Source organism: Mustela nivalis (genome assembly GCF_964662115.1).
Source record: "Mustela nivalis genome assembly, chromosome: 10".
Classification (NCBI taxonomy): domain Eukaryota; kingdom Metazoa; phylum Chordata; class Mammalia; order Carnivora; family Mustelidae; genus Mustela; species Mustela nivalis.
The window spans coordinates 32,382,687-32,396,822 of NC_139029.1; the positions used below are offsets into that span (position 1 = coordinate 32,382,687).

At 57.5% G+C, this 14,136-nt stretch overlaps 1 protein-coding gene across 3 annotated transcripts in view; it reads left to right on the top strand.

Annotated features, from left to right (window-relative positions):
- SZT2 (SZT2 subunit of KICSTOR complex) overlaps positions 1 to 14,136 on the top strand; it is a 52,678-nt gene that overhangs the window by 28,458 nt on the left and 10,084 nt on the right. For all 3 annotated transcript variants that reach the window (XR_014299726.1, XM_082687187.1, XM_082687188.1), the window contains exons 26-59: positions 88 to 292; positions 586 to 701; positions 834 to 1,080; positions 1,935 to 2,076; positions 2,232 to 2,324; positions 2,467 to 2,545; positions 2,652 to 2,945; positions 3,108 to 3,249; positions 3,436 to 3,543; positions 3,631 to 3,694; positions 3,909 to 4,094; positions 4,431 to 4,598; positions 4,689 to 4,767; positions 4,900 to 4,971; positions 5,159 to 5,360; positions 6,094 to 6,193; positions 6,902 to 7,031; positions 8,782 to 8,934; positions 9,016 to 9,118; positions 9,208 to 9,313; positions 9,401 to 9,512; positions 10,151 to 10,269; positions 10,375 to 10,539; positions 10,791 to 10,875; positions 11,023 to 11,187; positions 11,267 to 11,434; positions 11,804 to 11,937; positions 12,333 to 12,499; positions 12,622 to 12,719; positions 12,812 to 12,944; positions 13,056 to 13,186; positions 13,287 to 13,387; positions 13,461 to 13,637; positions 13,840 to 14,107. Coding sequence is in view for 2 of the 3 variants with exons in the window: in XM_082687187.1 (XP_082543313.1) it covers positions 88 to 292; positions 586 to 701; positions 834 to 1,080; positions 1,935 to 2,076; positions 2,232 to 2,324; positions 2,467 to 2,545; positions 2,652 to 2,945; positions 3,108 to 3,249; positions 3,436 to 3,543; positions 3,631 to 3,694; positions 3,909 to 4,094; positions 4,431 to 4,598; positions 4,689 to 4,767; positions 4,900 to 4,971; positions 5,159 to 5,360; positions 6,094 to 6,193; positions 6,902 to 7,031; positions 8,782 to 8,934; positions 9,016 to 9,118; positions 9,208 to 9,313; positions 9,401 to 9,512; positions 10,151 to 10,269; positions 10,375 to 10,539; positions 10,791 to 10,875; positions 11,023 to 11,187; positions 11,267 to 11,434; positions 11,804 to 11,937; positions 12,333 to 12,499; positions 12,622 to 12,719; positions 12,812 to 12,944; positions 13,056 to 13,186; positions 13,287 to 13,387; positions 13,461 to 13,637; positions 13,840 to 14,107 (4,812 nt within the window). In the remaining variant the exon portion in view is untranslated. The remainder of the gene's footprint in view (positions 1 to 87; positions 293 to 585; positions 702 to 833; positions 1,081 to 1,934; positions 2,077 to 2,231; positions 2,325 to 2,466; positions 2,546 to 2,651; positions 2,946 to 3,107; positions 3,250 to 3,435; positions 3,544 to 3,630; positions 3,695 to 3,908; positions 4,095 to 4,430; positions 4,599 to 4,688; positions 4,768 to 4,899; positions 4,972 to 5,158; positions 5,361 to 6,093; positions 6,194 to 6,901; positions 7,032 to 8,781; positions 8,935 to 9,015; positions 9,119 to 9,207; positions 9,314 to 9,400; positions 9,513 to 10,150; positions 10,270 to 10,374; positions 10,540 to 10,790; positions 10,876 to 11,022; positions 11,188 to 11,266; positions 11,435 to 11,803; positions 11,938 to 12,332; positions 12,500 to 12,621; positions 12,720 to 12,811; positions 12,945 to 13,055; positions 13,187 to 13,286; positions 13,388 to 13,460; positions 13,638 to 13,839; positions 14,108 to 14,136) is intronic.

A 14,136-nucleotide genomic window follows, 5' to 3' on the forward strand; every position in this document is an offset into this window, starting at 1 on the left:
AAGTCTGCCGGCTCTGAGTCAGTTAAGCAGGAGCAGAAACAGGAAGAAATAGAAGGCTTGGGGATCACGTGATACCTCTTCCCACAGACACTGCCCAAAACCCAGAAGACCTCAGCCCACCATGCCGTCGGGACTTACAAGCTTATGCTGGGCGTCAGGCCCCGCAGACAGAGAGCGCAGATGCTCCCCGGACCCGGTGTCCTGTTTACGTCTATAGCTGTGCCCTGGAAGCACTGAGGGAGCAGATAGTTGGCCTGCAGCCCCCTCAGGCACCCCGAGACCTCATCTTCCGGTGAATACCCTCAGTGCTGACCTAGGTTCTGCCCCCCACTGCGGCCCCCAGCCAAGGCTTACAACCACCACGCTCAGGCGGATAGACTGACAGTTCGATGATCAGTGGCAGGAACTCAGTCCGTGTCTTGCTGGCTCCTGGCTTAGCTTCCTTCAGCAAACCACTTGAACTTGCTGGGCCGTGAATATTTTCAGTGGAGATGTATGGGCACTCCACGGGAGCATGGGTGGTTGGGGAGTCTGAGATACCCCTCAGGAGAGTTGGCCAAGCTAGTTCCTCCCTCCCATTCCTAGGACTCCGTTCCTCGACCAGCCCTCCTCGTCCTCAGCCTGGATGGAGCCCAGGTTCAAGGAGGCAGCCAACCATTGTGCGTTGCTGCAGGAGCACGCACAGCGGTGCTACGTCCGTGGTGAGCAGGAGGCCACGTGAGGAAGCGTCAGGAAGGAGATGGGGGCTTTGTGGGATTCCAGGCATGGGGGCTGGAGGGGCTGTTTCCAGAACTTGACCCTCATGGCACCTTCCCCTTCCTCCCCTTCCTCAGGGCTGTTCGGGAGTTTGCAGCAAGCACAGAGTGTCTCTTCGCAGGACTTGCTGATCGCAGTTGATGCCTGTGAGGAGCTGCTACAGGAAGTAGACATCACCCCTTTCCTGCTTGCACTGTGTGGCCACACTCGGGGTTTGCCTCAGGCACCTCCAAGCCCCGGGCCTCTCAGCCCTGGGCCCTTCAGCAGCAGCATCGAGGAGGGCCCAGAGCCTCGGGAACGAGCTGTCCTGGCTTCTGAGTCCAGGTTAGGTTGGTCCCAGAGGGACGCATCAGGGCTGCACCAGATCCCCGTAAACAGACTTCCCGAGCCAGGGGTTGGACTGCGCCAGGTCATGCCCACACATCGGGGAGGCAGTTGCTTTGTTGCTGGTTTCTTGCTCCCATATTTCCGTCTCCTCTCTGTCTCTCCTGTTCCGGCATGGAGTATGCAGCTGGTTGAGGGGTGGAGAGTTGCTGGCTGCCATCAGTGAAAGGGGAATCTTGTTCTGAGGACACTGGTGCAATAGTAGTAATCCCTGGAACCACTCCGTGAGTTCAGAGTGTGTTGCTCCCTGCTGGGTCCCCAGCTCACCTGAGGGGCCCATCAGGTCCCCGATGAAGGGAAGGAGAAAGGCAAGCGAGCAGACAGCAATGTGTCTGGCCCCCGTGGTGTGTTAGCATCAAGAAAGGAGAAGAAGCAGAGGGAAGAGGGTCCTGATGACACCCAGGTCCAAACTCCAGCCCAGTTCCCTGGCTGGTGCTGTACAGCCTCCACCCTCCGTGCCCCCACATCCGTGCGTTTTTACCCCAGCAAACCTTGCTTCTCCACCTGTCTTCTTCCCTAGTGAAAGAGGTCACCTTCCACCCTAGTCAGAAAACTGGGAGTCCTCCTTACTCATACCTCTGTGTCACAGAAATGTCCAGCCATTAAGAAACGTGGGGGTTCGAGCCAAAAGGGGTGGGATGGTTGCTGCCTCTCCCACTGCCCTTGCCATTGTACTAAGCACCCTTGCTAGAACCAAAGACTTTATGAGCTACTCCCAGTAGGGACGCAGGCTCCTCTGGGACTTGGTGGCTCTTAACACCTCAAGTCCCCTCACCCCCACCCTGACCATTCAGCATAGAGACCGAGGACCTCAGCGAGCCTGAGTTTCAGAGCAGCCGTACCCCTGGCCACCCAGATCCCAGCCTGGAGATCTCTCTGACAGACGTCTGCCAGCTCAGAGGAGAGGCGCATGACGCCCTTCATGGCCTCATCCAGGTGGGACACTTGGTTGGGGAAGAGGAGGGTGGAGTCCTGCCTGCCCTCGGCCTTGGTGGGCTGTCCTGGGACGGCTTGTGGAGGTGTCTGCTAGGCTGGGGGCAGTGTTCTGCTGAGGGCAGGCTGACATAATAGCCTCCTCTAACCCCAAACAGGAGAAGTTCCTGGAGATCAGCAGTCTCCACTTCCGCACGGTGCCCTCCAATCCACACTACTTCTTCTACTGCCCTCCGTCCAGCCGGAGAGAGGTCAGTGGCTTCCTCCCTTCCTCCCTCAGACCCCTGAGCCATAGCCCCATATACCCACCTGGATCCTCTTGACTTAGCTCCCTGAAGCCCCAATGTGGCTCTTGTCTGGCCTTGGCTAAAGCTGTCTCTTTCTTTTGCTCAGGATGAGGGCCCTCGGGACACAGTGGACAGAAAAGTCAGTGACCTGGAATTCTCAGAGGCTGAACTCATAGGAGAAGAAGGTGTGTGGGCAAGTGGGGAGAGATGGTACGGCTGCTTCAAGCCGGGATTTGGGTCTCTCTGCTATCAGCCTGTCCCAGTGAGCACACAATGTGCACCCTTGTCTAGGAGACACAGCAGCCTGCTGTGTGGTCACTGAGAGCGACCCAGAGCTTGAGGTGGAATATCGTGAGAGCCGTGAGCCAGAGCTGGGGCCGGCGGGGCTCGACTCCGCCTCACTGTCTGATGCCGACACCATGAACCCTGATGAAGACTCCTTCAGCATCCTGGGGGGCGACTCACCGACGGGACCGGAGAGCCTGGTGCGCGACCTGCCGCCTCTCTTCCTGCACCTCACGTGCTCGGTGCGTCTGCGTGGGCAGCACAGCTCAGTACCCGTGTGCAGCCTGCCCACCTGCCTGGGTGAGTGCGGGGTCCCTGGGGGCGGGCCACAGGTCCCAGCACAGCCCGCCTGCCTGTCGGGGATGGGGGAGAGGGCCTATAGATGTAACTCATTAGCACAGGGACTTGAAGTCTGTGCTTGTCCCTGGGCTTCAGCAACCCCTGATGTTCCCCCTCTCCCAGGCCAGGTGCTTTCTAGTCTGGAGGGACCCCCTGTTGGAGGCCGAGTGCCCCTGAGGGACCTCAGTGTTACCCTGGATGTCTTCGTGCTGACCTTGCCTCTGGAAGTGGAACTTCCCCCGACCTCAGACCCTCAGCACCACCGGTGTGGCCACAAGTTTGGTGGGAGGGGAGGCCTGGGCCTTGCTGGGGTGGGGGCCCATTAAAGAAATCTAGAGGCACTTGGGGACTCGGGATCCCTTAAGGATTCCCTAGGAGGGCCTAGGACTTCCTAGGAGGCCTAGAAAAAGAGTAGCTACTGATCTTTGACCTTCGCTCCTACCCTATTCAGGTCCACGTCTGAAAGCAGTGCTTCATTCCCACGATCCCCAGGGCAGCCGTCATCTTTAAGGTCGGATGATGGCCTGGGGCCCCCACTGCCACCCCCAGAAGAAGACAGGTACTTCCCCTTCTGCCTCTCAGAGTTCTTCACGCCATGTCAGTTTTGTTCCCTGGAAGCCAGCATCTAACCCTTTCTTTCACTTAGGCACCCGGGACTGTCCAATTTGGCCACACCCCACAGACTGGCTATTGAGACCACCATGAGTGAGGTGAGGGCCTTCCCTCCCCCAGGCTAAGTGACAGCCCCTCAGCACTAACTGATACCCTTGCCAGCATATGAGGAAGGTGAGGTGCCCCTTTATTCTGGGATCAAAGTAAGGCCTCCCTAATCTGTGAGGCAGGGTGTCTTCTAGTCTGCAAGTGAGGTGATGCCCTAGGTGGCAAGGAGGTGCCCTTGGCCATTTCCCGGATTGCTCTGTGTAGATCCACTGGTTGCTGGAGGATGAGATGGTGGGAGCCCTGCGAAGAGGGGGCATCCCTCAGAGCCCTGCCCTGCACCGTGCAGCTGCCCACATCCACAGCTCTCCTGGACGCTCCACCTGCCTTCGCCAAACCCTGCCACTGAGTTTTGTGTTTGGGCCAGAACGTTCCCTCACACAATTCAAGGAGGTACGCTGCCCTCAGAACGCCCGCTGATGGTTCTGGGGCCCATTCTTCTCCAGACTCCAGATACGGAAGTAGAAGGGCCTCTTCCTGGTTTCAGTCCGTAGCGTTCCCCTCGGAACAGCCTCCTCACCGCATTGTCCCCTGTCCCATGCCTGGCAGCCCAACTCAGCGAGAAGAGACCCAGCCCCTTTCCTTGCCACTAGGCCTGTTGAAGTTTAGGCAACTTCCAGACCCTTTGAGTACCAGGTGGTTGTGAGGGTCTGATAAGGAAGTGTGGGGTTTCCATGAACAGGGAGGGCTGCTTCTGCCTTAACTGTGACCTTGGCTTCTGCTCCCCAGGAGTTTCGCCGCCTTCACCTCCCTGGCCATGTTCTTCTTGAGGATCCTGACAGTGGCTTCTTCTTTGTGGCAGTTGGCCAACAGCCAGGTGGGTCCCAAGGGGAGCCCCCTTCAGCAGCCTGGGCTTGGCACAGCCATGAGGACAGGGCCGAAGGCATCGAAGGGGAGGTGAGCCTTTCCTGGGATGACCTGGGAATGGAGGGGGGGTGGAGGTAGGTGTGTGGGGCCTGTATTCAGCTCTGACTTCCTGCCCTTCAGGCCCTGACAGCCAGCCCCCAAGCCCCAGGCTCCCCAGAGGGTTCCGAGGGCACCCCCCTCCTCAGCCTGCCACAGGGAGGTAAGAGAGGACTTGGGCAACAAAGTCTGGGGGCTAAGACCAGGGACTTACAGATCCCTGGCCCTGCTTCCCTCCTCGGGCAGTCCTAAGCAAGTTCAGTAGAGGTTCCAGACCTTTCCCTTCTCTTCCCAGGGAGCCAGCCTGGGCCCAGCCGGGGGCTGAGCCTTATGTCCAGTCAGGGCAGTGTGGACTCTGACCACCTGGGTAAGCCGGGACAGTTTGGGGAGGACTCTAAGCTGATGGGAGGCAGAGACTGGGCTGTGCGGCAGAAGGACTAGGCAGGGGCCATCAGAAGGGACTGACGTGAAGGGGCTGGGCCCATCAAGCCTGACACGCTTGGAGAATCAGATGAGCCAAAGGTTGGGGCTGAACCTCAGCTCATTTGACACAGGTTACGATGGTGGCAGCAGTGGCTCAGACAGCGAGGGTCCCAATGAGACCTTGGGGGAGAAGGCTCCCTTCATGTTGCGGACCCCACCCGGGCCGACACCTCCACAGCCTTCGCTCTCAGGCCTCCCTGGGCCCTGCCTGCCTGACTTCTGGCTCATCGTTCGGGTGCTACAGGATCGTGTAGAAGTGTATGCCCACGCACAGTAAGTAGAGGCCTGCACTGTGCCACTTTTCCCCAGTCCCACAACACTCCTCTCCAGGGTCATCCCAAAGTAAGACATGGGACTGAGGGTTTGGGTCGGGGTCTGACTGTGTCCTGGGGCTGGAGGGTCCTGACCACTTCCCACAGCCTGTAGCAAAGCAGGTCACTCTCTGCTTTCCTAGTGGAGTTCAAAGCTGGTAGGATTTGGGGCTCCTAACCTCACATTGAGAGCTTCTCCAGTTCAGAGCAGCTTCAGAAGTTGATGTGGAACTAACCGGTGATATTTAACAAGCACTTAGTACATGGCAGACACTGTTCTGAGCGTTCCTCCTAGACCAGCTCCTTTTGTGATGGGGGGAGGAAACTCAAGCACAGTTAAGTTAAATACTTGCCCAAGGTCACAGGAAAGGGCAGAGCCAGGACTCACAGCAAGGCCCCTGGTTAAAGATGGCTCCTGTCACGGGGTGGGCTGGGTTTGAGAAGGGAAGACCACCATTCTGCTCAAGGTCTGAGAATGGAGAAGAAGGAAGCTTACATGTCCTGCCCACGTGGAAGCTGGTAAAGCAAGCCTAGAGCTTGTGCTTCTGTAACTGCTATGGAGAATTCTGCTTTTCCCAGTTCCCACCATGTTTGCTTCCCTTGGTCCAGTCCTATTCCCTTCTCATGGCTTCTCTTGGCCCCAGCTGCCAAACCCCACCCCCACCAGCCATGTCCATTCCATCCCTCCCCGCCAGGAGCCTGATTCGGGAGGATGGGGGGCCAGGCGCCGAGTGTCGCCACCTGCAGCAGCTCCTGGTGAGGCGAGTTGGGGAGATCTGCAGGGAGGTCAACCAGGTAAGGGACAGCGGGGAGCAGGGCTTTCTAAGCACGGGACACTGCTCAGATGAGGAAGGAATTTCTAGGAACTTGACCTTCAGAAGCTGTTGATCTATCACGGACATTTTCTTTGACACTTGGTTACTGGGGTACTCTTACTCCTTGGGCCCTACAAACTGGGGAACACTCCCCTACCCACTCCCAGTAATGTGGGTTACTCTTCCAGACCCCGACTGTGAGCTGTTCCATCTTGTGGCCTTGCACTGGTATTAGGGATTCAATAGTGAATAAGACAGGGAAACCCCGACTCTCTGGAACTTCCGTCGAGTGAGGGAGATAGACGCCGAACAACTAAATTACACAAATTGTTTCCATTATGATTGTGAAAAATCATACAGAGGAAAAGTAGAAACTGATGAGAGCATATGATGGGGTCTGACCTTCTGAAGTGTCAGGGAAAGAATTGATCTTTCTAGGCTGAGACCTGAAGGGTGGAGAACAGATTCTGGCAAAGAGGAGGATCGAGTGTTCCTAACCTGGGTTCAGATCCCTGAGCTCGGTGACTGTAGGACGCATCTCTGACCCCCCCCATGATTACTGATGCTCTCTTGATCGCTGACCCCCTATGATAACCACCATCTTCTCTGGCCTTTGATCACCCCTGACCACTGCCACCAATTCTTTGAGAAATATTTCAGTTCCCTGATACCCGGCTCCTTCTCCCAGCGGCTGCTTCTGCAGGACCTCCATGACAGTCACGTGTGTAACTCTCTTCTGGTGGCCGAGAGCGAAGAAGATCTGTGGCGCAGTGAGACCCCCTTCCACTCCCGTCAGCGGGCACCACTGCCCAGTGATGGTGAGACCCCACCCAGGAGCCTCCCTCCCGGGCTGCTGCTGCCCTCCTGTGTCCGTGCTTGGGTGAGAAGACCAGGGCAGAGTCGCCGTGACTTGGTCACCGGTGCCAGGAGAGCAGGGAGGATAGGACAGGAAAGGGTCACTGGGTTTAGCCATTGAGAGTTCCCGAGTGTCGTTAGTGAAAGTGTTGGCAGAGAAGTGGGATTAGGAGCCAGAGGAGACAGAAGTGAGAGGATCTTACACAGGTGAAGCAGAGGAGAACCACTTGTTTATGTAGTTTGGCAAGCACACAAGGAAGGAATTTGACAACAAGGCAGACTCGAGCACATCTGTGTTCCACAGGGAAGGAGCCAAGAGGCAAGGAAGCGTTAACACAGGAGAAAAGGGACCATCGAAGGGGCACCGGCTGTGACCTGTCTTCCTAAGGCCGTGCCTCTGCTCACCCCACCTTCCTTTCCAAAATGACCATCTTTCCCCTTTGGGTAATAGGGCCGAGGAACGGTGTTGGGGTGAGGAGTGGGGGAGTAGGCCAGGTCACAGGTGGGAGAAGATCAGAGGGGAGGAGCCTAAAGCCCGGTAGGAGGATCTGCCTTCCTATCAGCTGTCCCTCCTGATAGGCAGGCACAGGACCCCTCTGGGCTTCCTGAGATTTCTGGTTGTGATAAGGAAGCCTGATACTCTACTCAAGATGTTAATGGAAGTCTTGACACTTCCGCTCTCTTCTTTGACTCCTGATGACCCCTCAGCCCAGCTCAGAGGGGAAAGCCAAATGATGTCATTCCTTTGCAGTTCTCCCATCTGGTTGAAAAGGAAAATCAGAGCACTTCTTGTTTTTAATAGTCTCAGCAAGTCTGTAGGTGAACGTTCCTACCAATCCCGGACGTCACATCTCAGCACATCCCGAGACGTGCTCTGTATCAAAGCACCATTCCCCTAATTAGCGGACTTCCCAGGGTCTGATGGCGTCTTCTGCACATTGAGCACGAGATAGGACAGCCACACACCTTTGTTGCCAGTGCCTCTAGCAGCGTGTAATGGAAGGCCGGGCAGAGCCTGGAGACAGCCCTTCCTCATTATAGTCTCTCCACGTGATTTTGCTGGAGCCTTCCGCAACCAGCATTCCGTTCCAGACAACCTCCTGTGTGCTCTGTACATGGCTCACATCTGGCAGCAGCTTCTCTGGGAAACCAGATGGCTGCCTCTGCCGTGTTGGGGGGCTCCTCTTCAACCTGGGAAGCTGGAAAGGGTCAGACCAGGCTCTGGACTGTGCCCCTGGGCTCTTGCATTCTGCCTTCCTGCCCTATGAGTCCTTTTGGGTCAGCTGTCCTACAGAGCGCAGCGTTTGCCCTGACTCTGCAAGTGTGTATCAGCTCTCCTATCCTATCCTCCTATCCTATCTGACGGGGTTCTCATTGCCCCTCCATGTGAGTACACAGATAGGGTATGTGTTATATATCATATTAGTATACAGCCGGAGTGTCTTCAGAAAATTCTTCAGAATTTTCTCATGCTCTGCCTCACCTGACACTTCTAGCTCCTTCTCCACAACTGCCTGAAAGCCTTTGTGCTGTGACCTGGTTTCCGAAGAGTATGGTCCTGCCTTGTTACCTGAAATGACCGTCTTTCCCCTGCAGGGTGATAGGGCCAAGGAGTCCTGGGGAGTAAGGACAAGTAGGCCAGTTCATAAGTGAGAAGTAGCAAAGGCAGAGGGCCGTGTCCCGCCTCTCATCCACTATCTCCCTTCTCCGCAGATTACGCTGCTGATGAAAGCTGTGCACCCCGAGGGTACCTAGCCGCCACAATGCAGTTTGTCCCTGGCCATTTCTCCTGTGACGTTGTGTGGGGAACCGTGATTCGAGTCCATTCACGCCTGAAAATGGGGCCCAGCATGGGGGTCTCTCGGGGTGTGTGATGGGCATGAGAGGCAAGTGGAGGGGGAGGGAATCTGGAGAAGGGGCTGTCCTGAGCCACTATTACTCCCACAGCCATCCAGGCCCTGCGCTCTGTGCTCAATGCCTTCTCTGTGGTGAACCGGAAGAATATGTTTGTCTATCAGGAACGAGCAACAAAGGCTGTGTACTACCTGCGGTACGTGGGCCTTGGGAATAGGGGGTAGAGCAGGGATCAAAGATGGTGGCCAAAGAGCTATGTCCAAAGTCTGTGTCACTCTCTCCCAGGCTCCTGGAGACATCCTGCAGCGACCGGCCATGGGAAGGCGATGCACTGCCCCCCTCCCTAGCTCTGTCCCGAAGCCAGGAGCCCATCTACTCTGAGGAGGCCTCGGCACGTATCACCCCCACCCCGAGGCCCCTGTGCTCCCCCTCATACTTTGCCCATTGGATCCAGGCACTTACCCAAGTTTCCCTATAGGGGCCTCGGTCTCCCCTGGACATGGCTTCTAGCCGCAGTTCTGATGCTGCTCGTCCTGTGGGCCAAGTAGACAGGCATATCCAGCTTCTGGTGCATGGTGTAGGACAGGCAGGTAAGCACTGCTCGGAGGGGGCTGGGGAGTGACCAGAGGAGGTTCCAGAATCCTCCCAAGTCTTCTGTTGGCACCTTTCTACTGTAGCTCATGCTGTGCTCTGGGTTTCCCTCAAGCAGGAGCTGGGTGGGACAGACAGACAGATGTTTAGAGGATAGGCCCTCTAGCTGATTGAAATGCAGCTTGGGGAAGGGGAGCCGTGAAAGCTGACACAGGATGTCTAGCCTGGGTGACTGGGTGGTTGATGGCTCCACTGGCTGGAGATCAAGGGTTTGGGTTGAAGGTCATAGGTTTGGTTTGGGAGATGGTGAGCGTGAGGTATCCAGCAGGCAACTGGATGTTGCTGTTCATGTTTACAGTTGCTTTAACATGTACGGGGTCTTGGGCTAAGGCTGTTACGTACGAGGTAGATGTTATTATTACTTTCATCTTAGAGATGAGGACACTGAGGCTTTGAGAGTTGGCACTTACTTGTCCATAGTCAAACAGTGAACTAGAACTTGGGCAGAACTAGAACCTAGTGCTGGCTGCTTCCAGTGTGTGGGGGAATGTTCGAGTCTAGGGGTCAAGGGCCAGGCTGGGGGGAGTCGCTGGATCCTCTACCAGGGTCTCCATTTTCCTGCCATGGCTGTGTCAAGGTCCTGAGATTACCGACGAGCTAGTACGGGTGCTGCGTCGGCGACTGGACGAGGCCACGCTGGATGTCATCACAGTCATGCTTGTTCGGAACTGCAAGCTGACACCCGCTGATGTGGAGGTCAGCTCCCTCCCAGCCTCCGACGGCCCTCCAGGGCTTGGGTGTAGGGACCATCTGCTCTCTGCTCTCCCTGTGCGGCTCTGATGCCCCTTCCCCTCTCTGCAGTTCATCCAGCCGCCTGGCAGCCTCCCCTCCGAGGTGCTGCACCTGGCCCTCCCTGCCTCCTGCAGGCCCTGGCTTCCTGCCCTGGCCTGGTACCTGCGGCAGAACCTGCTCATCTTCCTGCACTCACCCAAGTACACGGACAGCAACAGCCGCAACCACTTCCAGGTGAGGGTGGGCCCCTCTCCATACTCCCCCCGACTGTGGAACTGTTCCCTGCGGGCACTGCACGTGACCTTGCCCTGTGGACATGTATATACCACTGCCTCCCCCACCCCCTCCACCTTTATTTTCTGCCCATGTCTTCCTGCGCTCCCAGCCGTGTCTGTCCGCCATTCCCCACCGTGGACACCATCCCCTGATGCTTTCTGTCTGTCCGCCCGCTTGGGCTTAGTTCTCTGTGGTACTTCCTTCCTCAGCATCCGCTGCCACCACAGGGCGGCCTCCCCGACTTGGACATCTACTTGTATAACAAGCCTGGCGGACAGGGCACCGGCGGCAAAGGTACGCTGCAGGGCGCAGCCCCATGCCCCTGCTGAGCGTGCGAGAGCATCTTCCTGCCTCGAGGCTTGGGGGGGGCCTCACCCAGCCTGGCCACTCAGGGCGATCTGGAGGTCTTGGACCCGAGCCTTTCTCTGGATTTCTACCCAGGGGTCGCCTGCATCACTCTAGCCTTCGTGGATGAAGCAGGAAGCCCCATCTCACTGGCCTCTTGGCCCCCCTCCTCTCCGGGGCCCCTAGACCCACTGCAAGAGGAGGAATTTGAGCAACTGACCCAGGTCACTCGCTGCCCGACTGTGCCGGATGGTTCTTCAGGTGGGTCAGCAGAGGGGGTGCTGAGTTAATGCTCTGGGAACCAGAGGCCCCCTCATGTCATCCCCATTCTTTCCCCCAGCTCAGAATGGGGCCCCACGGCTTCGACTGGATGTGTGGGAGAAGGGGAATATCAGCATCGTGCAGCTGGAGGAGAAGCTCCGGGGAGCGGCCCGCCAGGCCCTGGCTGACGCCATCATGGAGTTGCGGCTACTGCCAGCCTCCCTGTGTACTGAGGACGTGTCTCCAGGTACGCAGGCTCCAGAGTATGTGCCAGGCCCAGGCAAGACCGGGTCTCTGGTGAGCTTGCAAAGGTGGGGCTCCGGGATGGCATCGCAGAGGCTCCCTCCAAAGTACACATTCAATACACAGTTGTCCTGTATCTTCTCTGCGTCAGCAAGGTGACATGCCAGCAGAAGGGTCCACACCCAGTTGGTCCCCCATTTCGAGAGGGATACTGCACCAGGAACTCCCTTCACACAAACACGTAGCTCTCAGATGCATACGCCACCATTGCCTGACAGGTGGAATAAGGGGCAAGTCACTGTGATACCTATTGCAGGGCTGGGCTGTCTGAAATAGGCACAGTGACAAGAGTCTGTAATGTCTGATGTCACAGGAAATCTCCGGAGCGGGTCGTTGGAAACCAAGAGCCCTGCAGGCCGAGCTAGCACCTTTCCCCCTGGCCCTGGCCCTGGCGAGCCCGTGACTCCCCCCAGCAAAGCTGGCCGGCGTAGCTTCTGGGATATGCTGGTAATGAGAGGATGGGAAGAGGTGATGTAGTTGGCATCCGCCTTCTTGCCTGTCTCCTGGCTCCCCTACTCCCCCCGTAGACCTTGCCCCAGACAGCCTGTCACATAAAGCAACTCTGTCCCTTTAGGGTATGCAGCAGGGCAGGGTCTCTCTGACACAGAGACCCTCAGCTGAGCAAGTGCTTTCACTTCCCTTTTCTCATGGAGTGCCCACAGGAGAAGTCAGGCTTGCACCAGTGAGGGTGCCAGGGCTCGGGAAAGCGGAGTGCTGCCTGAGGCTGGGCCTGCCCCGGGCCTCCAAGCCCCGCAGGCTCTCATTACTGGTTCACGATGCCCCCATCCTCCACACCATCCCTCTTCCCAGCAGCACTTCCTCATTCACTGCCTTGCCCCCAGAGTAAAACAGAATGTGGGGACTTGGGTTCCCCCAAAACAACCGATGACATTGTCCTGGATCGGCCAGAAGACACCCGGGGCCGGAGGCGTCACAAAACCGAAAGTGTTCGGACTCCAGGTGGCACTGAGCGGGCACCAGGCTCAGATTCTGGAGCCCAGAGACAAAGGTGTGTGTGTATTATGGTGTTGCATCATTGTGTGGGGGGTGAACTCACAGGTAGGTATTGGGTTTGTGTAAGCACACACATGTCCCATGTGGAGGTGAGGCTCATTCCCGATGTGTCCTCAGACGCAGGACCACACAGCTAGAAGAGGGTGAGGTAGGGATCCTGCAGCCTGTGTTTGCTCGCGTGACTCAGCGCTGGATGGAGTTTATGGTTCAGATCGGTGAGACCCCCAGCCCCTTCTCACCTGTACTCAACCCCATGGCCTAGTCCCCAACCTACAGCTCCACCGTGACCTCTCTCCCCGGGTTCCAGGTTGTGCCTCAGTGTCCAGGAGCTCCACCCACATGGTGTCCCGATTCCTTCTTCCATCTGTCCTCTCTGAGTTCACGACTCTGGTCACCTCCATGACCGGAGATACCAGTGTCCGTATCTTTGAGCAGCATTTGTGAGTTTGGGTCTGCTGGAGGCTAAGCTCGGCTAGGTCTGGGAGGTGATAGCCAGGGAATGGGTCTGTGCATGGATGGTCTGCTTTCTGTCCCTCCCTTCCTCCCTCCAGGGGTTCAGAGCCAGAGATCTTCAGTCCTTGCTCCCTTGGACAGCTGTGCCCAACGCCGCGCCCAGCGACGGAACGGCACCTGCTACTTCTGGGAAGGAACTTCTTACAATGGAGGAGACCAACCCAGCAGGGTGAGGGCATGGCCCAGAGGGAGTGAGTTCAGAGTTCTGGGGAACAGGGTGGGCTCACGGGGATCTACATCTGGACCTCAACTGAGCATTCCTCCCCTAGCTGCCAAAGCTGTGCAGCGCTTTGAGCCAGGAGGCGACGGGAGCTGTGGGCGAAGTGCTCCCCGGCAGAGGTTCTTGCTGCTGGAGGTCGTGGACAAGAAGGTAGATGGGGGGCCAGGGGCTGGGTGGGAGAAGGGGTTCAGTGATGTCACTGACCCTGACCCCTGACTTCCAGCTACAGCTGCTGACCTACAACTGGGCTCCAGACCTGGGAGCGGCCTTGGGCCGGGCACTGGTTCGCCTCGTGCAGTGGCAGAACTCACGCGCCCACCTCATCTTCTGCCTCCTCAGCCAGAAGCTGGGGCTTTTCCATCATTGTGGCCAGTTGGACTTCCCAGTGCGGGACGAAAAGGTGCCTGTTGCTTGGGCTCCCTCCTCTAGTTCTGATTCCTAAGGGATTAGTTGAAGGAGGTGCCAGCCAGGAAGCAGGGGAGAGGGACAGACTGAGGGCAGAGATAGTAGGGAGGGAACATCTGAGAGAGGAGGCCATTGGGTGGGAGAGAGGGTCTGAAGGCAAAGGCCATGAACCCATCGTGACACTCCATCTCTCTCAGGAGCCAAACCCATTCCTCCTGCCAACCATGGAAGCAGAGACCCTCATCCGGAGTGCAAGCCCCCCGCTGAGCCGCGAACAGGGCCGGCTGAGTGCCTCCTCTCGGGGTGGGGGCTCCCTTCCCCTCGACACATTCCCCTTTGATGAGGCCCTGAGGGATATCACAGCCGCCCGCCCCAGCTCCTCTCTCGGCCCTGTGCCCAGACCCCCTGATCCCGTCACCTACCATGGACAACAGTTCTTAGAGATCAAGATGGCGGAGCGCAGAGGTGAGGGCCCTGGCCCTGGAGTGTGGGAG